General features: G+C 36.4%; 1 protein-coding gene across 7 annotated transcripts in view; it reads right to left on the reverse strand.

Moving 5' to 3' along the window:
* adam23 (ADAM metallopeptidase domain 23) overlaps positions 1-25,745 on the reverse strand; it is a 106,039-nt gene that overhangs the window by 78,643 nt on the left and 1,651 nt on the right. For 2 of the 7 annotated variants that reach the window (XM_012970227.3, XM_012970223.3), the window contains exons 1-3: positions 23,336-23,830; positions 18,118-18,344; positions 5,396-5,472 (exon numbers count right to left, since the gene is read on the reverse strand). In XM_012970227.3, the coding sequence (XP_012825681.2) occupies positions 5,396-5,472; positions 18,118-18,344; positions 23,336-23,486 (455 nt within the window). In that variant the 5' untranslated portion in view covers positions 23,487-23,830. 7 annotated transcript variants of the gene reach the window in all.

Consider the following 25,745-nt stretch of genomic DNA (forward strand, 5'->3'; position numbering starts at 1 on the left):
CTGCTTCAAATGGAAGCTCTGTTCCTCTAATCTAAAGGGGTGGCCTCTGGTGCGTTGATTGTTTTTATGGGAAAAAAGAACATCCCCTATCTACATATGTATTTTTATTTACACCATTAACAACTCATCTGTCAGTAAACATCACAATAAGGGCTAGTATTAACTGCTGATAAAAAAAAAGTACATTTTTTTTCATATTGCAGCAGATTTGAGGATGAAATTTATTGATTTTAAATAAAGAGATAAAATGTTAAAGTGCTGGAAATGTTAACTCTACATTATACATATGTATTAACACGAGTGCCTAATCTGATCATTGTGTTGAAATAAATCATTAACACAGGTTAATATAAAAAGAAAATAAATATACCTTTAAAGTAAAGACCACCTGCACAGGGATAGCAGAAGAATTTTTGCAAACTATCAAAACACTAATGTTGTTACACTGGCAGCACGGAGATCTCCACCTGCTTGTACCATCTGCATGGCCTGATGGTGTAGGGCCTCTGCTCCCAGCGTGAGTAACCTTCATGTTTCTCAGAGAAATTTCTCTGCAGTTCTATGTATGCTGTTTCCCCACATCTGTAGGTCAACCTAATTTCTTAAGGATAAGCCATCCCTGAGACCCTCATGCAAAAAGCGTAAGATTCTGATGTAATTGAACATGTACATGTTTTCCATAATTATAACTTTAAGCAAAAAAAAGAAAACTAAGGCAAGAGAGATGTCAATACTGGCTATTTATTCAACATACATTCAACATTGCATACGTATGAGGCGGTCTCCTCAACCCTTTTGACTTGTTCCTGCTCGTTCAGCCTTTCAATCTGTGCATGCACACCTGCACGAAGAAAAAACAAGCAGGAAGAGGATCTCTCCGCGGTGTTTGTTGGAAGAACCCTGGGCAGGTGCAGTTTTCTGCTGATAGGAGCAGAATAAGGTATATGGTAAGTGAATACAGTCACCGGGGGGTGCCTAACTTTTAGCACCCACTAGTGATTGCTAACTTTCCTTGCATTTTTTCAATCATTCACTTATCTTGTCTCAAACATGAAAAGCATTATTTTAACATTTTTCTTGAGGAGTGAGTAGTACAGAGCTCAAATACATTATATGACAAAACTACCAAACATTTTTTCATAAACCCTTAATGCATTCTGTAAATTTAGACAAAAGAAAATACAACCTGTGTGCTACAAAGTGTAAAACTCAGTGAAGGGGCTCAATCAAACAGTGGTGTAGGTTTCGCCAGGTCCACTTCAATAAGTACCATGTAAAAATAAAACAATCCACTGGAGAGCCAAATGCGTTCTGCATTGTTTATTGGTTTAGAGATGCATAGCACAAAGTGCTATGTATCTCTAAACCACTAAACAACACAGAACACATTTGGCTCTCTGGTCTCTGGTCCAGTGATGTTATGGGCATTCCCTAGCCTATAATAGATAATGGATCCCATATTTTTTTCTTTTTGTACTCCACTCCATAGAGGAGGGTGGATGCTGCTGAAAAAAACAGAGACCCTAAGGAAGGCCAGATATCATGCAAATTAGGTGAATTATGTTGTTAAGTTAGTAATGGAGTAGATACTCTCACTGAAGCTTTAGGTAGGTGTTAAGGCAGATGTATACTCCAAAGAGTAACTGGTACTGTGTGGTAGATTCCCAGGTGATACCTTCCAAATGTGTGTGTATGTTTGTGTCTGAATGCCATTTGGAGGCAGACTGTGAGATTTTGTTGTGCTGGGGGGAAGGACTACCCAAGTAAAACCATCCTCTGTACCACTTATTGTTCCTGTATAGGAGCCACTGGCACCCAAGATGTCTAAGCTATAATTTAGCTTGGAGACTCTTTAACACTACTATTTGTATGTTGCTCTACCTAAAAAGCAGCAGGCGTAATAATTCTTCCATTTCCACAGAGTTACATTCGTATAAGATTTTTAACAAAGGCATGGAATTAGGGTTGTCAGCTGGACAGTATTTACCAGCTTAGAAGCTAAATTGCCAAGGGCAGGGCCATTAACAATTTTACTGGAGCATTTCAGATAACAGATCCCATACCTGTATATTATTTAGTTATACATGTCTGATCCTGCATATCAAGCACTATAGGAATATATCATATTACCTTACTTTAGCATTTTGTTGTGGGAGGTATTTTTGTGATCATTAACATACAACAGAGAAAAAGATGGTTTTACTTAAAGCAACAAACTGTGCAAAACTGCTCAGGATAATGAGACATTTTTTACAGCATTTGCATTTTTAAACTCTCTTGCCAATAATTAAAGAACATAATTTTTCAGACTCATCAATAAACAATTTGTCTTAACCCATGACAGATGCTGAGACAAAGGAAATTAGATCAGCTATTATTTTCTGCATATCGTATTTAATATTTTTGTCTGTCAACATTGTTACGTAAGTATGCAAACCTGCTGAATTATGTGTAAATAATAATATAAAGTAATTTTTTAAATTTCAAATAATACAAATCCTTAAACAAGTATAGTATTAAAAACTATTGTGATACTAAAATCTACAGTTAGTGTTGATGTTGGTACAGTATATATGGTTTATGTATGTGAGTGTATAGATAGGTCAGTATAGGTTTTTGTGTGCTGGGTTTACTTGGAAAGGTTGAACTTGATGGACTTTTTCAACCCTATGTAACTATGAAACTATGAACCCCCCTTCTAATGATCTGAGTACAGAACCCTAAAACTACTGCTTGTGCTATGGGGTGAAATTAAAGGGCTACCTGTCAGCATAGATGGCAAAGCAGATAGGTCCACCCAATAAATAAGACACAGGACAGACATTCAAGGTGTTCTGTCAAATGGACTTCTGTCACCATCATTTTCTTTATACAATTTCCCCACCATAGCCCTAGAGCAGCCCAAGAGTATTGCACTGTCAAGTAAATCTCCTATCATGCTTGGAAACATACTGCGTTAACCTGCTATTAGTTCTGCTGTCAGTATGAGGTATGCATTTGTTCTACTTACTGCAATTTAACACATTTACAAAAAAGCAAACTAGCAAGTTTTGATGTATGGTGTGGTGTTTACCAACCTACTTGAAACTTACATTGCAGATGCCAGGGTGCAAACTGCAGAAAAATCAGTTGCACACTGTGTCCTGCATTTGGTGTACTGCCAAATGTCTCTGCCTCCTGCTTACTCTTTAAATATGGCAGGGGGTAAGGACAGGGCTTGGTTGTGTCTCCTGATGCTGAACTCTGCTCCTCATGCTGGGAGCAAGTGCTAGAACATTAAGGGTCTTGTGGCCCTTAACGCTCTAGCACTTGCTCCCTGAGGTAAATAGTAGTAAATGACTGTTACCTATTTGTTACATACACAATATTAACACGTGGCTGCCACTAGATTTCTTTTATTTTCTTTTATTTGTTTTATAATGGAATATCCCAATGTTTTTTTTGCCTAGGTCAGTATTTCTCAGTAGATAAGTGCAAAAGATATGAATACACAGTGAGTTGACATCTTCTGACAAATGTCTAGAGCGCCACTAACTCATATACTGCATATTTTGTTTCCACACCATGTTTATTTTGGAAGTACAATGGTCCTACTTCAGCCTTACTGTCCCAATCCACCCTTCCTTACTCAGCCACAGCTACCTCAGCCCCCATATTTAGTCCTTATCAGCACCTGTGTAGTGTCAACTACTTGCCCAGTCCTGTTTGTTTTTTATTAAATGTTGCAATAACAGAATATGAAAATATATTTGTTACATGACCTTTAAGAACATAGTATAATTAATGATTTTTCATTGTATCAAGATACTTAATATAAAAATGGATTGTAATGCAAAATGAACCTATAAAAAACCCACAAAAAATCAAAACATTTGCATTTGTGCCTTATTGGTTCATAGGTATACCATTCCCTTTGCACTGTAATATAGTGTTTAGCAAAGTGGTGGATTCTAATCTTTGGCTGAATCTGTTGACTCAAGTGGAAGGTCCACTGAGCCTGGGATCAACAGGGCCCCAATAAGCCATTATGCACCACACCCCAAGGATATTTCCACATAGTGAAAGCCCATCTGATGTGTAGAGTCCTATGTACCCCATGCTCTAAAGCCAATCTAGCTGGTATTGCCTGTTTTCATAGCCAAATAGGGGTTACACTACAAACTAATTTTGGCTCCCCTTTTTTTGATTATATGAATATATAGAAAAAAACTGTACTTTTATTTTACTATAGGATCTAGTATTGCTTTTCTTCAAATTAATAGCTTACAGGAATGTCTATGGCAAATCCCAAAGTATTTCATTTAAATATTCAGGATTTGGCAAATTTGTGAATGGTAATTGCTTTTTCTAATTTGTAATGCTAGAATAAAACCCATACACAGTTATGTTTTACCCTTATTGAAATCATAAATATAGATAAACGGCATCTGTAATACACCACAATTACAGCAATGCAAAAAGATGCTTAATTATGTGTTAAAAAGGTATATAACATATGTGTGTTATCAATATGCACAGCCACAAGATGTTTGCTACAAGGAGAGTGCTGGGGCTGTTCCAACCATTGTGTATTTACAGGAAGCAGCCAGCTTGGATAAGCAGGCAAGAATGGTATGAAAAGAGAGAATCATATTTTCTGTGTTTGCTTCGACTGCAGAAAGCAAAGGTCTTGCTGACTCGGCACCTGCTACTTCCACATTTTTTGTCCAATGTGTTCAAATATACACGAATCAGCAAAACTGGCTATTTATCACTACAGCACTTGTGCAACTGATTTATACCAAAAGTACTTTTATTTGAGAAAACAGTTAATATTTTCCATCTTGCTATACAAATCTTTCATCTCTAACAAATCTTCTACCCGTACTAAAGTCCCAAACACCTTCATCAGTTACATTTCATATGGCTGAAACTTTAGAAGCTGGCTGTCCAGAACTAAAAGGGCTTAATACACCTTCCAAAATAACATGGTACAGTTGGACATATTTATAGGGGGTGTTAATACTTTCTTTGTTTAAAGAAAACTGTTTGGCTAAGAATATTTAATTGAAGTCAATGCACCTGTCTTTTAATTGAGTTTTTTTTAATCTATTTATTAATGTGGACTCTGGTATTCAAATCTATATTACCTTATATGGGGTGTTATCTATTTATAGTACGTAGTTGCAGTACATTATTCTTTTACTTAAAATTAGATGGGTCCTGTAATAATATTAATATGCATTACCCATGTGTTGGTTGGTAATGGGTATGAGCTTTAGGCTACTGTGCTGATTTCAAGAATTAATAGAATGGAAGAAGGAGGCTATTCCAGGTTAAATGCAAAATTGTGCTTGGTAAGGAGTCATTAAAATATGTCAGGAAACATAAAGAAAGGAAACAGCCACACACTTACTTGTTTAGTGTCAGATCAAGGATAAATGTGGAGCCAAAGGCCTCTATCTGGAAACTTGCCTGGGCAAGATGCACAGCCTGCAAACATAAAAGGATACAGATTAAATTTAACTTTGTTCTTTATACCATGTACAAAACTGACACCAATTTGAAAGAGTACAGAATTTATTTGTGTTTTGTAATGTAAGTCTTTTGTCACAGGTAGCATTTCTTGCCCATACCTGCTTAAGCAGTAATAGACAGGTTCTTGCTAAAAGATACTGGCAGTGATATCAGCTTAAAAAGTAATGAAATAACGTTTCACATAGTGTTCAAGGGGAATGTTTTAGCCATAAAAACATTTCCAATAGTTCTTTCAGCATTAGAACTTAATGTAATACATAGAATTCCAAACTATTGTATGGACCTCCAAAACATTTTATTTTCTGATTTTTATGTGTTATCACCCCAGTGAAAAAGACTCTAGAATAAAGCAAAAATGCTATGCAATGTTAAATACATCTGACCTGTTGGATAAAACATTGTTTTTTGTACAAATCAAGTAGGGGAAAAACTACTGCCTTCTATACAAGTTGGATATAGATTTGTTTCATATAAATGTAATTTGCTGCCGTCACTTTTATTTTAAGACCCAGCATTACTGCCATAGTGACCATTCCCAGGAATATTACTCCCCTCCTAGCTTCATGGCTTGCCACAGTTATTTATCACCTAGTTACATTACTTGCTCTGTGAGATTTTCCAGAACCCTATTAGATTAATCCACAACAAGCCATTTACATACTAGATATGTTTTTCTGCACACATTTACAGAAATCATACAGCATCCAGTTACACTGAATTGGGCCCAGTTAGGAAGTTGTATGGTTGTTTCAATTATGCTGTTACTTGGTTACATTGCTCTCTGTCCAAAACATTGTTCTGGGCTAGCTACATACACAAGTGCCCCGTTTCATGATAAGTAACATAGTTCTTTGTCACTCTGGAAACATTACTCAGCACTAGAGACATTGCCCAGTTACATAGCTCTGCAATCATGTTGCAATTTTGTCCAGTGAATTGTGTTCTCATTCATTTCCAACCAATGTATGCAGCATTTCCTTTGTGGTAGTTGTGGGCTGCATGTTGTTGGAGATTTTATTTTGAACACAACAAATTTATATTAGAACAGATTTTTTCATGAGTCATAAGTAAAACACAGTGCTATTGTGTAGCAACCAGTAGTACATGTGCTTTCATCATTCTGAATGTATTGCATAACCGAGATAAATGGGGCCAGGCTCTCTTTAATGAAGGGAGTTTATAGTACAAGAGTGTCATAGCCATGGTGTCGGCAGGACTGAATAAAGATTAACTCCTAATTGGTGTCTGTGTTGGTGCAAATGATGGTCAAGACTTCTACATTTTCAATATTTATGCTGAAAAATAAAAAGGCCTCTCAGAATAATTTATTAAACTAACATACAGCCTTTTTCTAAAATCACTGACAATCTCCAGGAAGATCATCTCAGTTTTGCCAGCTAAATGCAAAACAACCTTTAAAACAGATGTTTCCTGATGCGAATACTTCAGATTAATATGTTGGTGACCATATATCTGCACAGAATTGCCCAAGAATCAAACATTTTTACTGAAATTTATTATACCTTGCATCTACAAGTACAACATTGAAGTCATACTTAAATTTTGCAATATTTCTAATGATATGTACATATAACAATGACAAGGCATTAAGATGGAAAATGGAGCAGAGTATAGTGCTAACTCTAGTTATCAGCAACAGCTAAACAACTTTAATGTATCCTGGGCTAAACAGCAGGCAGCCAACTAAATCAAGAGAGGTGGCAAGCAGTAGAAGCTGGAGGGTATGATACGTATGACAGGTTTAGAAGAACACCAGGTAGAAAATAAAGCAGGTTATGGCAGATGAGAGAAGTAGGTAGTAGAAGCAAATAAAGTAGAGGATGGTTGGTTGTGTCACACTAAAAATATGAAGGAAGACAGTAAGCCCAGTTGCCTGATACACAGATAGAAATAGTTAAAAAGGACTCATTGATTTAAAGCAAAAGTGCAAAAGAAAGAAATTGTTCTCCATGCGATATAGGCAGCATGTGTTCCAAACAATGGGAAGTGGCAAAAGGGTTGATAGGGGCATTTGTAATGCTGCATGCCTTTAGCTTTAGGATACAACCCACCAAACACAGGCCAGTGCATAAAATACCCTCTGACTATATAAATAAATAATTAGCCATGAAGCAAGAGAAAATGACAATTTAGCAGCTTTGTTTTCCAACACATTATTTTTACCATCCTCTCAATCACTACATCATACTGACAGCCAACTACAAAGAGCTATAAAGGGAAAACAATGGTCTTGCTACACACCAGATACACAATGAAGAAATCTATTCTGTGCTTTATGGCTCTGTTGGACAGACAACTAGACATGGGGAAACGGTAATGTCCTTGTCATTGTTCTTTCTCCATTCTTTTCAGTTTTATCTTTTCTGGGTAACTGATTTTTGAGAATTACACAACAGCCAATATATAAGTAAAAGCTGGAATGTTATGATGGTGCGATCAATAAAGTCAGTATTGAAACCTGCATTAGACATGCTGATAAGCATTTTCTTTGCACAATTCCAAGCAATTTCACAAAAACACTGTTGTCTCTAAACCCCATCTTAAAATTATGAAATATAAAGTTGCATAAGAAAAAGCTTTTGACAATAAATTGAAGGAATTTAAGATGTTTTGGTTGTTTATACCATACATTTCACGCACATTGTAATACATTAGTCTGGTTTAATATAGATATATGTAGATAGACATGAATTTCATTTTAATAGCTTGGTAGAAAAACAGTACTGAGCTGCTCAGTTGTACAGCAAGTGATCAGAGCATTCTAAGATCAGCCAAAGCATGTTGTATCAACACAATCTGTATATATAGATAGATGCCAATTTCTAGTCATCTGCTTAACACTCCTTTAGCTATTGCTTCTTCAGTCTACCACAACACAAACTAACTGTACTAATAATCTGCTATAAGGCTGATTTACTAACTGGGTTGTACCAGTGAAGGTGATTTCACTTGTTTACTACTACTACTAGTAATAGTAGTAGACTGATCACAGCTAATAGTTGTAAAATAGCCATAACCTTTGTATCATCTCTGTTAGCAGTGTCCTGTTTTTTCCAGTCCAATAATTGTGATTCTGAACATAAGCAGAAACCTTGATGTTATGGTCATGCCAGAAATCATGCTTGGTAAGCTGCAAAACAGCAGTGATTTAGCCAAAGTAAGCATTGGAAAGCTTTTATTAAAAGTTTTTTTCATTCATGTTATTTTAAGATTGAGCAACTAAAAGAAGGTCAAGACATATCAGAAAGTTTTAAAAATAGTTTAGATTGTATTGCTCAAACTAACGTAATACTTTCTGTCAATTTTCCCTTCTCTACTTCTTTTTTCTGCTCTCTTTATATGACATTTGTTAACTAACTATATCTCTGGTAATACCTAAAAATAGACCAAGGAATGAGTTGTAGCAATGTATATATATATATATATATATATATTTACATTACAAATCATTTCTCAACTTGCTTTTTGGGAAGTCCTCTGGGTAAGTTACTTAACATTTATATGATTTAAAACATAACTTGCTGGCTGTGCAGGGACACAAGAGGGGTAATTTACAATGCCCCACACACAGGGAGCAAAGTGCAAAAAAAGTCGCAATTGAGGCATTGTGCCTCTGCTAGTGATGGAAGATTTTTTTGCCACAAAAACACTTATAGATTCCAATGTATTGCCAAAAAGTTGCTTTGTTTGGAAAAATTTGCCACGATAAACATCCATTGACAATATGTTCTGCACATTTTTGCCATTTCGTGAATTTCTCAGTGAAACAGGACAATTTTTCACTAGTCTCTGCACTCCAATTCAAGAAAGGCAAGTGTGTGTGTGTGGGGGGGGGGGGGGGGGGCGTGTAGGCATTCCCCCTATTGCCCTCTTTCTGAATTGTAGCCCTGGGCCAATTTGGGATTGTTTACCACTTACTGCTAAAGTTGGATTGGATTACCTATATCTATAAATAAATAGATAAGGAGACTATACAGCAAACTCTATGTTTTATTCTCCAGTAGATTCTTAATCAGACTAAATGGCATCCATTCAGAAGAAAAAAGGTTCCATCTTAAGTAAAGTTGTGGAATTCTCTCACCGAAGTGGTTATATTGGCACATATTTAGATAACTTCAAGAGAGGTTTGGGTGGCTTTTTAGCAAGGGTGAAAATAGGGCTACTTAAAGTAGCTCTCAGCACACATGGGGGCATAGTGTCTTTGTACTTTTGTTAGCACACAACTCATACAAGAAAACTGACATTATTAAATACTAGTTTTGTAGTATACACTTAAAGCAAAGATTTTATTTTTTATGAATATTGCGTGTTGGTTTTTTGTCTCCACTTGCCAGTGTAGTATTGTACAACGTACATTTGTTTTATAAATGTTACACCAAGGATTCTTTGGCCTGTAGTTGTTATATATATATATATATATTGTTGTATTATGTAACTCCAGTTTTACATTAATCGTACCAAACACAAGATGAAAGCCATATATACATAGTTATTTTTCAATTTCAGAATTTTGTGGCATTAAAAAAAATGTGATTTTTAAACTCTGCCTGGGTTGTTCCAAGACTTAAATAACAAAAACTGCAAAGTGCTATAAATTAAAAGATTTAAGTTCTGTTTTCTAAAAGAATTGCAAAGCAAAGTTGAATTCTGCAGATCTAGTAAGTAAAATCATGCACAGAAGGCCTTGACCTTGGAAGCAACCAGTCAATACAATTTTTTTTTTTACTTGTCTTGTTCTTATTTAAGTTTCCTTTATCTTGCTCTGGGTTGAAGATGTTCAAATGAAGGTCAGTGTATGCTCTAGCCAATTAAATTGCATTCCACCACTCAAAATTAATATAAAAAAACTATATTTAATATAGTACATATGTATACTATATTTCTAGACAAACCACATAATCCCCATCTGATCTGCACCTTCCAGTGCATACTGTCTCTCTATAAGCAAAAGGGTCTGGGTGGAGATTAATCTGTATTTTATTTTAATTTAGCTGATTGTGTCTAGTTATGAGCGAAACTGTGCCAAATTTAGCCAAAATGCATTGGAGTCAAAGGGAAGGAAAATTATACTGCAGTTAAGGCCCTACCTTGTTAGAGAAGCAACTTTCCACTAAGCTTCCTATTGTGCCAGGGTGAATGCCAGTCCCTAGTGGGGAAAGAAAGATCTGTTATGTTACTGTCATGTTGTAAATTAGTTTTTTTCTTATGTATGTATGTTAATAAAATGATTTGAGTTTTATATATTTTATTTTAGAACATTCATTTTTAAATTGCATTTATTAATGAAATACACATTTATACATATAAGAAGATAGGTACTAGTGAGAGCAGGGTTATCATAGGGTATAGGCTCATGATTTGGTCTGAACCTTAACCATAATAACCAAAATTAGCCTAATGTCCCAAATAAAATAACTATATAAAACTCAAATCAATTTTATTAACATACACACAAAAGCAAAAAGCAGTGTTAATCTTGATTGCAAGCTGGAAATGAACTTTGTGTGTTAGAACATATATTGATCTAATATATTGATTATTTGGGTTCTTTTTATATAGTAGAGCACACACCGAACTTTAATGGTGGGCCATACAAAAGAGATCAGCATTGGACATATTGGGGCATATAAAAAATGTAATAAATATAATTGCTAATTAAAAAGCTGCACCAACTTATCCTTGAAGACACACGTTTTGTTTTCAAGAGGTTGAGACAAAATTTAATATGAAGTAATTCTGGAATGGAATTCCAGAGTTAAGAGGCAGCAAGAAATTAAGACAATGGAAGCAGTGAAAGTTGGTTGTGTGAAGAGACAGGGCTCTGAGAGAAATGAAAAAGTTTTATATTTAAAACCATGAAAAGGATTTTTTAAATGATTCTTTGCCTAATGTAATCATGATAAAGATTTTAACAACAGAGGGACCTGCAAAAAAGGGGGATTCTAGCAAAAGAGTTGAAGATCACTTTGAGGTTTGTGAGGGTCAGTGACTTGTTGACCCGAGCATCACAAGTTTAATGCCAGTACATTATCCACAAATGCAGAGAAATAATTGTAAAATATATGCAAATAAACAGTTCAGTCTCTATTTTTCAACATTAATAATCATTATTAATCCAAAGTACACAACATATTAATGCATAGAATCCAACATTTATTATTACCCCTTCCTGAAAACCCTAAAAGGAATAGCCTTATCTTCAAAAAGGCCTATGACCATTTTTCCTCTGTTTTCCATTTTTTTTCACTTTTGAATTAATTTTCTGTATGAAGAAGACAGTGACATTCTGAAACAATTTGCAATTGGTCTTTATTTTTTGTGTTATTTGAATTATTTAGGTTTTTGTTCAGTAGCTCTCCAGTTTAGAATTGCAGTTATCTGGCGGCTTTGGTCAAATTTACCATAGCATCCAGTGGTTTAAAGAATAAGTAAACCTTTTTTTTTCTATTCACCTCTTGTATTGGTTATTGATTGCTTTATATGTTACTCTGTATGTCCAATGTATGAAACCCACTTATTGTACAGCGCTGCGGAATATGTTGGCGCTTTATAAATAAATGTTAATAATAATAATAATAATAATTTTAATAAAATTACTCTAAACAGCTTCCCAGATTGCCTGCCTTTGTCCCTCTGTTCTTTCTTACCTGGTTGCTGAGTTACATTCTGCTCTATTCCACTCCTTCCTTGTTAAGAGTGAAGCTCCGCCCCCACTTCCTGTTCAGGTCTCTCACTACACCAACAAGTTGTGGGAGTGGAGAGCCCTTCTTCGCATGCCTGGAGGCAGCAGAAGCCAGCCTGTGTATGAGCAGGCTTTTTTTTTTCCAGGAGGGTGGGGGCTTCTGCTCCTTCTGAAGACTTTCAAACATGGCACATGTGACTGCAAAACACCAGGGGGAAGTGCTGGAAATGGTGGATTAAAGTAGTCTTATATTAAAAATTAAGGTAGTGTAAAGTGTAGAGAATAGTAGTCTGAGGCTAAATATATGATTTGTTTTTGTAACATTTACATCTCCTTTAAGGCTGAACGCACATAGACTACTGCTACTGCTTCTTTCAGCCTATATTTTGTAGGCAGGAGGAGAGAAGGTGATCCACTATCTTCCATAGCTCCTTGTAGCTGCACTGAGAGGCAAAGGTTTGGCCTGAGTGCAGCTACACAGAGCAGAAGTCGGACCAAAATGGCCTGTGTTCATGTTTGTTGGAGCTACACAGAGCAGTGGAAGGGAGCAGGTCCGCTTCTTTCTGCCTGCCTACAGAGCATAGATGAAAAGAAGAGGAGCCAGCACTCTGAAACAAACCATACAGGCCCCTACTATTGATGATCAGTTTACCATTGAATATCAGTATAACTGGAAATACAGGTTACTAGAAGGTTGTTAAGGGCCATAGAGAGATTAGTTGCACGCACTAAATCTCAGCTACCGCGGGCAACTAATCCCCCTGAAATGCCTTTCCACTGGCAATAAAGTGGATCAGTGAAGGGTAGGCATAAGCGGCACTTTGTTTTCTGAAGTTACATGTAGTTTCCTCCTAAAGTAAACTTCGGGTGACTTCGGAAAACAAAGCACCACACATGCCTTCCCACCTGCAATTCAATTTATTACCAGTGGCCCCTGCCCCTAACAAGACTATTATTCAGAAAATAGTCATCTCCCAAGTGATGTATTTCTAATCCTATTATCTTGCAGTATTCCCAGTAGTGCACAGAAGTTCAGTTACAAAAAGCACTGTTATCTTAAGCACCCATTCCTTTTATGCCAGTAACAAGTGTTCAGTAGTACAGGTATCGGACCCCTTATCCGGAAACCCATTATCCAGAAAGTTTCAAATTACGGAAGGGCCATCTCCCATAGACTCCATTTTAATCAAATAATTCACATTTTTAAAAATGGTTTCCTTTTTCTCTGTAATAATAAAACAGTACCTTGTACCTGATCCCAACTAAGATAGAATTAATCCTTATTGGAGCCAAAACAATCCTATTGGTTTTAATTACAGTTTAAATACATTTTTTAGTAGATTTAAGGTAGGAGATCCAAATTATGGAAAGACCCCTTATCCGGAAAACCCCAGGTCCCGAGCATTCTGAATAATAGGTTCCATACGTGTACTGCATTTATCAAGGAAGTTTTAAAATTAGGTACAAACTGTACTGTTTAGGAAATTACTACTTTTGGCTCCAAATTATCAGATAAAGATGCAGACAGGGGTGGGCCCTGGCCCGGAGCTGCTGACGGCTGCCATTCTCCTTCCCCCGGTGCACCTGAAAGTAACTATATTACACGAGTGCTTGGGGGTTGGGCGGTCAGCAGTGGGTCCCTGGGGTGGCAACCCCCCAGTCTAACCCTGGATCCAGATAGGCAGTACATGTACAAGTTTACCCACTACAACAAGCTCCCACGTGACAAGATAAAATGATTGGATTCTAGCAAGAAAACCAATACCGAAATTTACCTTGCATTTTAAAATACTTCAAATACTTTGAGCAATAGTGCCCTTAAAGGAAAACTAAAGCTTAACAAAAGAAATTGTTGTACATTAGGCTAATGTCAGACGAGGCGCCTGGCATATATTTTCGGCAAGCTGAAAATCGTTTGCCGAAAATAGTGCCATCCGCCTCCCACCTGTGCCTGCACCTGAATGAATGAAATACGCTCGGGTGCAGGCACATGTACAAAGTCTAACGTTTTTTGCCGGATATCGGCTACATGTGCCTGCACCCGAGCATATTCCATTCATTCAGGTGCAGGCACAGGTAGGAGGTGGATGGCGCTATTTTCAGCAAGCGATTTTCAGCTTGCTTATGCCAGACCCCTTTGTCTGACATAAGCCTTGTGTTTTGGGCTTCTGTGCCAGCAAATCCATCCACGTCAGGGGGGCCTGTGGGTGAATCTGCACACACAGAATGTATTTCTTATCAAAGGCAAACCTTTAGCAGTGAAGATCTGTGCCTCCAAAGATGCCCTGATCTCCTGATTAATAACTGCACATGTTCCGAGCTACTGTCAGTTACTGAGTTTGGGGGCCAACACACAATATACTGTATATGTAGAATATAAATGTCACAATAGAAAGCTGATTATCAATTCATTCTCTGAATTTAATAATCAGTCATATAACATAAGTTTATATGATGGGCCAGCCTCATTTTCTGCTTGATAATTTGTGACGACTCCTCAGCTCGGCTTCTCAACAGCTGCTCAGAGCATACTGAGCATGTGCATTGTCCTGGACAGTTCCAACAGAATGGGGAGCTCTTTTGACAACTGTAAAGACCTATATCATTGCTACTATAGAGATGCTGAAACATTTGGCTAGTGCAGTCATTTTAGAATATAGAATATGGCATTTCTAGACATATTTATACTTAGGGCTTAGTTCTCCTTTAAACTAATTTTAGTACAAAACTCTTTTTAAAAACTCAGCCTTATCAATGGAATTCTGTTGTATTTAAGCTGCCCCAATGGCTCTTGAGATGGGTACACAGTCAAGTTTACAAAGTTCAAAGAAAGTTGGTTTTCACTATATCACGTTTTGTGTAGTGTTGGGTGCAAGCTCCTCCCCACTGCCATGGGGCAATCGACAATTCACAATAAAACCACCTAAAGGGTGGTTACCCAAAACGTTGCCTAATCTTTGGCACAAATAAAATTCACAGTTTTCACCATTTTGGAGTGCTACACCATACTTTATTAAGTTTAAGTTTATTAAGTTTAGAAACCTTTCACACTTTTGCTTTTATTACCTTAAATGCTCAGCGCAGAAAACCATATTATTAATTTGAGTTCTAATTATATATAGAAAACTGGCCAAAGGGTCAGTGCCTCATAGATACTGTAAAGTAATTTTTACTGAGATTGTGTCTTTACTGCCCTGTGCCATGAAGATTCCTTCACCAAATAAAAAATTGGGTATGCTGAATTTAAGCACATAATGTGACTATAGACTGCATGACATTGGGCCTTGCTGATTTATTTCTGCATGATTCATGCTGATTTTGTTTCATTTATGATTTCAACAATTAGCACATTATATTATTAGGATTAAGCTTCGGATTAGTATTTGGCCAAATTTGTGGAAGATTAGTGCAAACAAAATAACATATATTTATGGTGCTTTCCAGTGAAACATATCTGTTATGCCATGAGATTTCTGGTAACAAAAGTCATCTGTATATTTATACCTTCTTTTAGTTGGACATGGAGTGCATGTTCCCTAGTTATACAGAGACAGTATTTTTGGAGGTGAGACTCTAAGTAGTTAAAATAGAAAGGAGAAAAGAAGTAGCAAAAGCTATTTTTAAAATTTATGGCACAGCTGTTATGAAAGTGATATCTAGATGTACTGACTGTCAGGCCTTGAGCATTCCGTCCCTCTCTGAGTACCTCGAGAGTCATCACTTCAGTATTACAGTCCAGGCAACTCCTCAGTGACACTTGACACTGGACAGGCCGTGTGGCCTGAGTGAGGCCAACACAACACATTTCACTGGTTGGGAAGGAGGAAGAACAGTATCACATTTTTATACTTGGGCCTGCCTTACAAATTCTGTCAGAATGTTATGACTTTGTGCTTTATTCATTTCATTGACCAATTCTTCTACAGTTCTACAGGTATATGATCTATTATCAAGAATGCTCTGGACCTGGGGTATTCTGGATAAGAGGTATCTCTGTAAATTAGATCACCATACTTTACATCTACAAAAAATAATTTAGACATTAAATAAACTAAATAGGATTGTTTTCCTTAAGTAAGGATTAATTACATCTTATTTAGGATTAATTACAAGCTACTGTTTTATTACTACATAGAAAAAGGTAATTATTTAAAGAAATATGAATTATTTGAAGATAAAATAGAGTCTATGGGAGATGATCTTCCTGTAATTCGGGCTTTCTGGATACATACATTTTAAATCTTTAGAACCTCAGGTACAGGCAAATTAGAGAGGCTTCAGATGGGGTTTTTTGCCTTCCTCTGGATCAACTAGTAGTTAGGCAGGTTATATATAGGCATTATGGTTGAACTTGATGGCCGTTTGTCTTTTTTCAACCCAACTTACTATGTTACTATGTTACTATTTCTTCATCCAACAAAATCTGACCATTAAACTTCCAAGCCCAAAGCTGACCACATAGGGACCAAATCCTATCGCCAAATCCAAGAAATCATATCAAGCAAAAGTTGGCCACATGTGGTTGGCCATATTGAACAGGTACAATTTGTTGGTTAATGTGCTGAACACAGGGCCCTTGTTATCAGTATATCAAAATTTCAGCACTGAAAAACTGCAATATCCCTTGAGGGGCCCACGCACAGATCAATGCAAAAAAACATAAGAAAATCTTTTAGGCGTGAATAATATCAAGTTACAGAAAATAAATGTCTTTTTAACATACATAGTCTTTGAAAAGAGTCACTGTGTTGTTTTGGGTGGGTCTCATCCATCTATATCCACATTTGACATTTACTTCAAACTGAAAATTCAAATATTTTATTATAAACTCCCAAAAGTATTCATTTAATTTAATTAAGGCCATATTTAGCAATACCCTAAACCTAATAAAAATAAAGGAAATGTATTCAATTTTAATTCAATATTTGTGCTGACATACATCATAAATACAGGCTCAGCACATTTATAAATAAGTGAATCAGACCTATCTGCACTTGCTTCAATAATACAGATGCAATCTCAAGAGGAGACAGGAACAGAAAAAGACCACTGGCATGAGCATTACTTAAAATGCAAGGTAGAGCAAACAAATACTGCAGATGGATGCACATAACAGTAGAGATACAGAAGAGAGAAAGAAAAAAAATGTGGAAGTGAAGGACAGTATAAAGGCAAGGATGGAGAAGATGTAAAAAAAAGAATATAGGAGAGAAAAGGGAAAAGCAAAAAGGCAAGGTAAGGCCAGAAGAGAAAGGGGCATAATGGAAAAGCAGGCAAGATGAGGAATGGAAAAAAGGAACACAAGATGAAGCGCTGGCAAAAGAGAAAAAGCATAGAAGCGTACGTAAAATTAGGGCAGACACAGTAGAATGACAATGTGAAAGGAGAAATAAAACAAAAAAATAAGATAATAGGATAGGCAATATTTCTATTCAAAGAAAAATATTAGAGAAGCACATAAGGAAAAAGTTAAAGATGAAAGAAAGGAACAGGAAATTGAAAAAAAAATCTAGAGTATATGCATATACAGATAATATAAAAATGTCAAAATGCCAACTCTAAAAATTGTGCCTGTAAGTTTTAGGTAAAAAGCCATATTGCTTGCCAAGAGAAATATTAAAAGTGGGAAAATGGCCTATGACAAATGTAGCATTGAACTCACATATTCCAATCATCAGGATCACCATAGATTTAATGGCAAGGTACACTGTTTCAGTTCCAAGGGGGTACTGAAATTGTCTATCTTTAAGCATATAGAAAATAAAAACACAAGAACAGTGTTCAGCACTAACACAAGTAAACAGGTGTCAGCACTTGTGAAAGTGTCCAAAAAATAGTGTGATATTTGCCTTTCTTAATAGCATCAAGTAGAACAATTTTTTCAAATGCAAACATACCTTGTTATGCTTCTGCTGATCCCTTGCCTTAGTATCCAGAACATGATATGGGCTCTCAGATTCTTTGTTAATATAATATACCAATCTTGAGGGCATTGTTATTTCTTTCTGTATTGCATTGTTCTGACTGTGGATGCTATCACTTCTACTATTGTTATTGTGGGATGACTGGTCTTCTTCTGTTAATCTACCAGCGGTGCTTCCTGCAGTCTCATTCCAGTGTGATGCTGGTGAGAGAGAGAACAAAATGATGAATGTATATACAGATGAGATCTACTGCATTACAAACGATCTTGCTGATGTTCAGTTCAAACACTTCTTTATAAACTATAGGTGTGTTTTGCCCTAAGAAATATACCACAAATTTTGTGACGACTCATTCCATCTTGTGTACTCAAAAAGCCTTCACCAAATAACAAAAACAATAATTCTGACATGGTATAGCTAAATCACTGAAGGAAAACATATACAAAAGGCAAAGAAGAGCACCTTATGTTATCTACTTGAAGTATAACTTAATGTTACAATTGATGACCAAATACATATTTTTGGCTGAATTCAAAAGGAAAGTTGAAAAAATGATTGACATTTACAGATTTTTTTCTGTTGGTTTTTTATTCTGTTGACTTGATTCCATGTACTGCTTTACTGCAATTCTACTTTGCCATGATTTAGTGCAAATTTGAGTGCAATCACCATTTTTTACATAAATGCATGGTCTTTTGCCAGAATTCCAGCATAATTGCGAATTCAAACGGGTGATTCCCTTGATGCAATTGTACTGCCTGGCATCATTTTAAGTTTTTGGCTTGCAAATGGCATTTGCACCCAATTCTTGTGTGTCAATAAGTGCAACACACTTGTGGAAGGACTGAGCAGTGCAGGACTCAACTGTAGGGAAATGCAAAGAACACAAGTAACTTTAGCACTCACTGCAACAAAAGTGTTAGTTGACCACTGCACTTGTGAATGTAATCTACTGATATTTTACAATTCCACAATAATCTGAAACTCATTTTCATTAAACCTTACTGTCACTTTTATTACTATTAAGACAACAACTTCACTTTACTCTTACTAGGAGCTTTTTAAACAGCCAATACAAAGGATCTGGTTAAACCACTAATGTGCAGTGTTATCATGTAATGGCAACTGTAAAGTTTGATGGAGGAGGAATAATGGTTTGGAACTATTTTTCAAAATCTGTTGAGGTATATGGAAAGAAACAACTGAATCTAATAAACTTGCACAAAAGCCAGCAATTAGTAAAATGCCAAAGAATGAATTCACCTTACCAAATATTACTAGCTACTCCATTGCCTGTATAAGGCTTCACTAGGCTTGTTTAAACTCCTACATCAAATTTTACTCACAGCTTTGAAGGCAAAACATTCTTTCCTGTAGAACTTTTTACAGAATTTTATAAATATGCCAAGTGTAATAATCTTCTGATTTAGTTCAAAGAAGTGACTATAAAGTGTTTTTGGGATATCTTAGTAAGTATTTCATGTTAGTGGTGGTTGCAATGTTTTTTTACAAAGTTTGCACGTGATCACTCTTTTTAGATTATTTATAAAAGCTATTTTTTTATTTAAAAAAATGTATATTTCCTAATGCATTTGCTAATATTTGATTTTGTATTTTAACTCCATTACGCAACCCTTATCTACAGTATATATGCTACAGCTTCAACCAAAATAATTTTTCGTGGCACTACAGGAAAGCTATATACCTTTTTTGAAAGTCTGAATTTGACTTTTTCTAAATTGAATAAACTCCCATATCAAATGCTTACTAGAAGAAAAATCTCAAAAAAACTTGAATTTTTAAAGTTTACAAACTCGAAAAACTTGAAAAGTTTGAACTTAAAAGCATAGCTTAAATTGCCTAGAACATCTCCCATTGACTTCTATAGAAACCCACAAGCTTTTTAGATTTTTGTGCTTCCCAAAAAATACATATTTCCAAATTAAGACAATAGGCAAAATATGTATTCAGAGCAAGCACAATTTATTTAATGTTAAATTGGGATTTACTGCCTAAATCAACTTTTTTGAGAGGAAGTAGATATTGACAGTCATTGCATAAGCTGTAAGGTTTCTCCCTTTAAATATAAAAACAATTAGCCAAGGCATGTGCCCTCTACAGTTCAGGGACTTAATGTTTACATTCTTTAAAGAAAAAGTTAATTTTACCTTTGACTTTTCTGCATGCACTCAGACAATCCTCATACTGTCTGCCTGCTAGGCTCACTGACCCAAAAAAAACTGGTAATTCTTTTGCGGTAATGAAAACAGACACAGAAGCAATAAAAATAAAAAATTATAATAAAATCTAGCGTTGCAATTAAGATGGCTTTTGTGTGACAAATTGAAAAAGGGTTTCCGCAGATTTTTTTCATTTGTGCTTCTTCAATTTGGATTCTTTGAGAAATGACTGCCATTCATGTAATGCCATGAGTGTCATGAGTGTAGTCGTAGTTTTAAAAAAAAATATATAAAACCACAAAAATCAGAATGTTAAGAAATCCCCTCCTAAGCAATCTTCCTGGTGGCAGAATCACTGACTCTAGCAATTACATGACATTTTAAGTTTCACCATTGTCTATTTACAAAAAAAGCTGAATAATCAGTAGGAGAGATATATGTTTGGGGAGGCTACTAATAAACAGCTTTCCATGGTAAAATTGATAAATATTTCCTAATATATGACATAATTGTTCAGTCCCTATGACTCTTTCCCCTGTTGCCCACTTTAAATGAGAACCAAAGAAAATAAGGTTTTTTTACATCAGCTGTCTTATTAAAACCACAATCCTGAGACTAGGACAAAAAGATCTGAGTTTGTTGGAAAGTAACAGTTTAAATAACTACTCAAAGAGAAAGGGTTAATAATGCTGAAGTAGAGAACCGGACAATTTTAGGTTGGAAGCAATTTCAAGGAACAAATAAGTCTGACCTTCTAACTTGGGATGATGACTAGCTGAGCAAACTGGTGCATGTTGTTTTCAAATTTTCTACCATGAAATTCTTGTTGCATGTTTTATGAGTTGATCTATTACTTTCTGATTAATGCTATTATATTTGACCAGGGTATTTTATACATAATTGTAAGGTGTAAATGACAGAGGAGAAGAAGAAATAGAGGATAAAACCTTCAGGAAAAATAAGCAATATCATCTTATATGGAGACAGTTTGGCCTATATAAAATGTATCACTCACTGTTTTTGATCTGTACGCACATTCATAGCAAGTTCACTCTACAGAGTGATTTTGAGACCAAACTATTAGAAAGGAATACTAAATATTACTCCTAAATTATTTCTGTGCAATGCTTTATGGGTGAGCAAGCATGCAACAATAGCAATAGTTCCCTGCCTGCACAAAACCAAATTTATAGAACTGAAACTATAAAATCTTTAGAATCTGTGTATATCTGATTGCGTAGTCTAAAAAGATTCATGCATTAATATAGTGAATGCAGGTCCATTTTAACCAAGTTGGACCAAAGGAATGAGTAAGAGTTTCTAGAGGAAAAAAAAAACAATGTAATATAATAAATGTCAATATCTCCCAATTAGTCTCAGGCATTTGATGAATCAAGTTAAAAATGGGCAAAAATTCCTTTAATTTAAGAGAGGTTACAAACATTTGGTTATAGTATCGACTGACCTTTTATCCCCTATATTAAAGTTAATTTAGAGTTTCAATATAACACAGTTTACATGTGACTTGTGAGAAAAACTCTCCCACCCAATCTTGTGAAGTGTGCCTCTAAATCATGCCTTAATATATCTGTATATTACACCTCAATCCCTGTGTGAGAGAAAACACAAATGGTACTAGTTGTGCATTTACAGCAAATAAAAACAAAATCTACTTTCATAGACATAGGCCCTTGGAGCTTCTTAGCAAATCTCAGATGGGTGCAAGGTATTTTCAAACACTCTAGTGCTTTGGAAAATAAATTGCTACCTCTGTGGTGTATTTCTTAGCTCATAGCATATTGAAGTCACTAAACCAATTCATTAAGGTACAGTATTCTGTAACAGATGGGTGATTCTGACAAAGACCCTGTTATAGAACTACAAATACAGTTTGTAGTACAGTACTGTTTTAATCTTAGTAAAAGAATACAAACCTAATGCGTTTTAGGGAGGACTTTGCCTAACAACCATATCAGGGCCACTAAATACTGCATGTGTTCACCAAGGAAATTAGGAGTGTCTGGGTAACATATTTCTAATATTGGTATATTTACAGCCTTACATTCTAAAGGAGTCATCAATGGCCCACAGTTGTAATTAGTTACTAAATCCCCCAGGTATACTGAATTCTAATAAATGATACCCAGTTTCATTAAGGCAAATTAAAGGCAAAGAGATATTTGGTAAGAATAACTGTAAATGTAAAGCTTAAGAAGTAGTTTAAAGCTTCCCATGGCTCAAAGACATCAAAGAAAACTTGGATCTGCAGTGCTTTGTAACAGCTGGCAAAAATCTAACATGAGACAGAGAAGAAGATCCTTGAAATGAAAGAAACATGCCACGTAATTTAAAACTGTAAAAGAGGTGAAAGGAAACAGTGCAGAATCAGTTTTTTGAATTGGTCTGCAAACCCGCATTTTATTTACTGCAGTGCTTTCATTTGCTGGGATTCATTTGTCCTGCAGGCTGATTTTAAGAAGAACTGCTACTGCAGCTACTATACCTCACAGAGGTCACTGCAGTTTTACTGAATTTTAAATGAAATGGAAGCAGAATTGCACAAAGTGATTAAAGAGCCAGGCAGGCAATATGGGAATGGATTCTGATGAACAACATTTGCCCTAATTTTGCAGGTACCATTTATACGCATGCATGAAAAAGACAGGGACAGAAAAGTGATGGTTTTCCTTTAAGTACACTAGACAGGGTTATAACAGATATACTAGTTAACAACTGGGGCAATTCACAGAAAAGTATAATACTATCTGTATATGGCTAGCTCCTTGTGAAATAAAAAGCACTTGTTTAGAATGATCAATCAGTTATACCAAGTGCAGGCCTGTAAAGTGTCATATGTACAGTATGTTGCTATAACCCTCAGCAACTGTGCTCACAGTAAATATGAGCTTACTGTGAGAGATTTTAGCACAATATTGGTTTGACAGCAAAGCTGTTCTTTCACCAGTCCCATAGTCACACAGAAAGGCAAATTGATATAAGCAATTTCTCACCTGTCTGTGTAGAAAGAGCTCCCCAGTGCTGGGGGCAGGACAGCAGCAGGAGACAGAGAAGGTGGAAGAGAGCAGGACAGGAGATAGGGGCTGTTAGGAGAAGCACAGAGGAGGTTGAACGGGGATGCCGCAAGGAGCCTGCCTCCTCCATAGCTCATAGCTCTGCAGGACTGGGATATAGCAGAGGCAGCAATGCTCAGTCTTTATCTTGTACCGACAAGCTCTTCATTTGCATATTCCTCTCCAATACAGTAAGGGGGCTGAAAACCCCACTAGGGGTTATCTGGTTGCCATCTGGATCCCTCCTTAACCCACAGCCCCTCTGCAGCACCTGTTTCCTCCTTCAGCAGTATCCACCCGTCTGCTTCAGTCTTGCCTATTTTTTATGCACCTTGCACCTCCCCCCTTAGAGCATGACAGAAACACAAGCTGCCTCTTCCCGGTTGCTACTCTATGCAAGACAAGGCTGATGCTGCTGTTAATGTCCCCTCCCCTGGGCTGGTGCTGATGCTGCTGTTGCCAGGAGAGGAAGTAGCTGGTGCGCATGTGCGCTGCATTGCTACAGGATGGTCCCAAAAGGATGCGGCGGCGCTGCTTTGAGAGCAAACCTATGCTGTCATTAAAACAAATTCCCTGATCACAGGGTCCTGCATTTGACAGCCAAGTAACTCAGAACACTCATTCTCTGGCACTCGGCTGTCACATAAAGAGAAAAATCAATCCTCATTCCAGGACACTCTGCAAGTGAAATATGGAGACCACTGGTGCAATACTAATAATAAATGGCTGCACACACTCAGATTCTACTTACAAAGTGTATCTTCTACATGTGCATGTCACAGTTAGTTTGCAGCAACCTGTCTTTCTTCTCCACACTTCAGCACTTACAGTGCGTCTGAACTTACAGCGTGAATATCATCCCTTCTCCACCGTTCAGTTCTGTCTGCAGTAACTTTCATCTCCGTGCAGAAGTTCATTTTTTCTTCCCGTCCAGGGGATTCCTGGTATTTACATGATTACCTACAGTAAATCACATTGTTCCTTCTCCTACCAAGATAATCGCAACAGAGCAGGGAGGTGGGAGCTGGATCGGGTTTTTAGCAAGCAGAAGCAGGACTGATTCAATCTATATATTTAAAACCAAGTATTTATTAACTACTAGCAGGTGTTTAAAAACTAGAACAGGGAGCATATTAGGAACATAAAAGCGGGTTTAGCAACCCATAGTGTTTCTGTACACTTTAAAAAGATACACAATACACAATTGTGATCCTTCCCTTCTCACATTTGTAGGGATCTGCCAAAATAAATCCCAATGGAGAGGAGGAAATGTGATACAAATAATATCCAGGGAGGAGACTTTCTGGATACATAAGTTACAGACGCTGACACCTAAGGGGTTAAACATATACATAGATTTACAATGTTTCCTAAGGGATTGATGTACTATGCAACTCATGAAATCATGTTTTAGAATACAGACATTTTATATCTTAAATTATGTATGTATTTAATGTGAATTATATGTGTGTTTTTAAAAATTGATGTGTACAAAGAATTTACATAATTAATTGGTGTCAAGGTAAAAGGGTGACGGAAGTGCCATCTGGTAATGCCCTGATGAAGTATGATAATACGAAACGCGTTGGCCCATTTTATGTAGTTAATAAAAACTTGGTTTTAAATATATAGATTGAATCAGTCCTGCTTCTGCTTGCTTAAAGCCCGTTCCAGCTCCCCCCTCCCTGCTCTGTTGCGATTATCTTGGTAGGAGAATGAACAGTGTGATTGGCTGTAGGTAATCACGTGGATACAAGGAATCCCCTGGATGGGAAGAAGAACTGAACTACTGCACGGTGGTGAAAGTTACTGCAGACAGAACTGAACTGTGGAGAAGGGCATTTTATGAATTAAGTTAAAAATGTGCAAAAATACCTTTAATTTAAGAGAGGTTACAAACATTGGGTTATGGTATCGACTGACCTTTGATCCCCTATATTAAAGTTAATTTAGAGTTTCAATATAATACACAGATTACCACATGTATTTTGTTACAGTGACTTGTGAGAAAAACTCTCCCACCCAATCTTGTGAAGTATGGCTCTAAATCATGCCTTAATATATCTGTATATTACACCTCAATCCCTGTGTGAGAGAAAACACAAATGGTACTAGTTGTGCATTTACAGCAAATAAAAACAAAATCTACTTTCATAGACATAGGCCCTTGGAGCTTCTTAGCAAATCTCAGATGGGTGCAAGGTATTTTCAAACACTCTAGTGCTTTGGAAAATAAATAGCTACCTCTATGGTGTATTTCTTAGCTCATAGCATACTGAAGTCACTAAACCAATTCATTAAAGTACAGTATTCTGTTACAGATGGGTGATTCTGACAAACACCCTGTTAT

This window comes from Xenopus tropicalis, chromosome 9, assembly GCF_000004195.4.
Source record: "Xenopus tropicalis strain Nigerian chromosome 9, UCB_Xtro_10.0, whole genome shotgun sequence".
NCBI lineage: Eukaryota > Metazoa > Chordata > Amphibia > Anura > Pipidae > Xenopus > Xenopus tropicalis.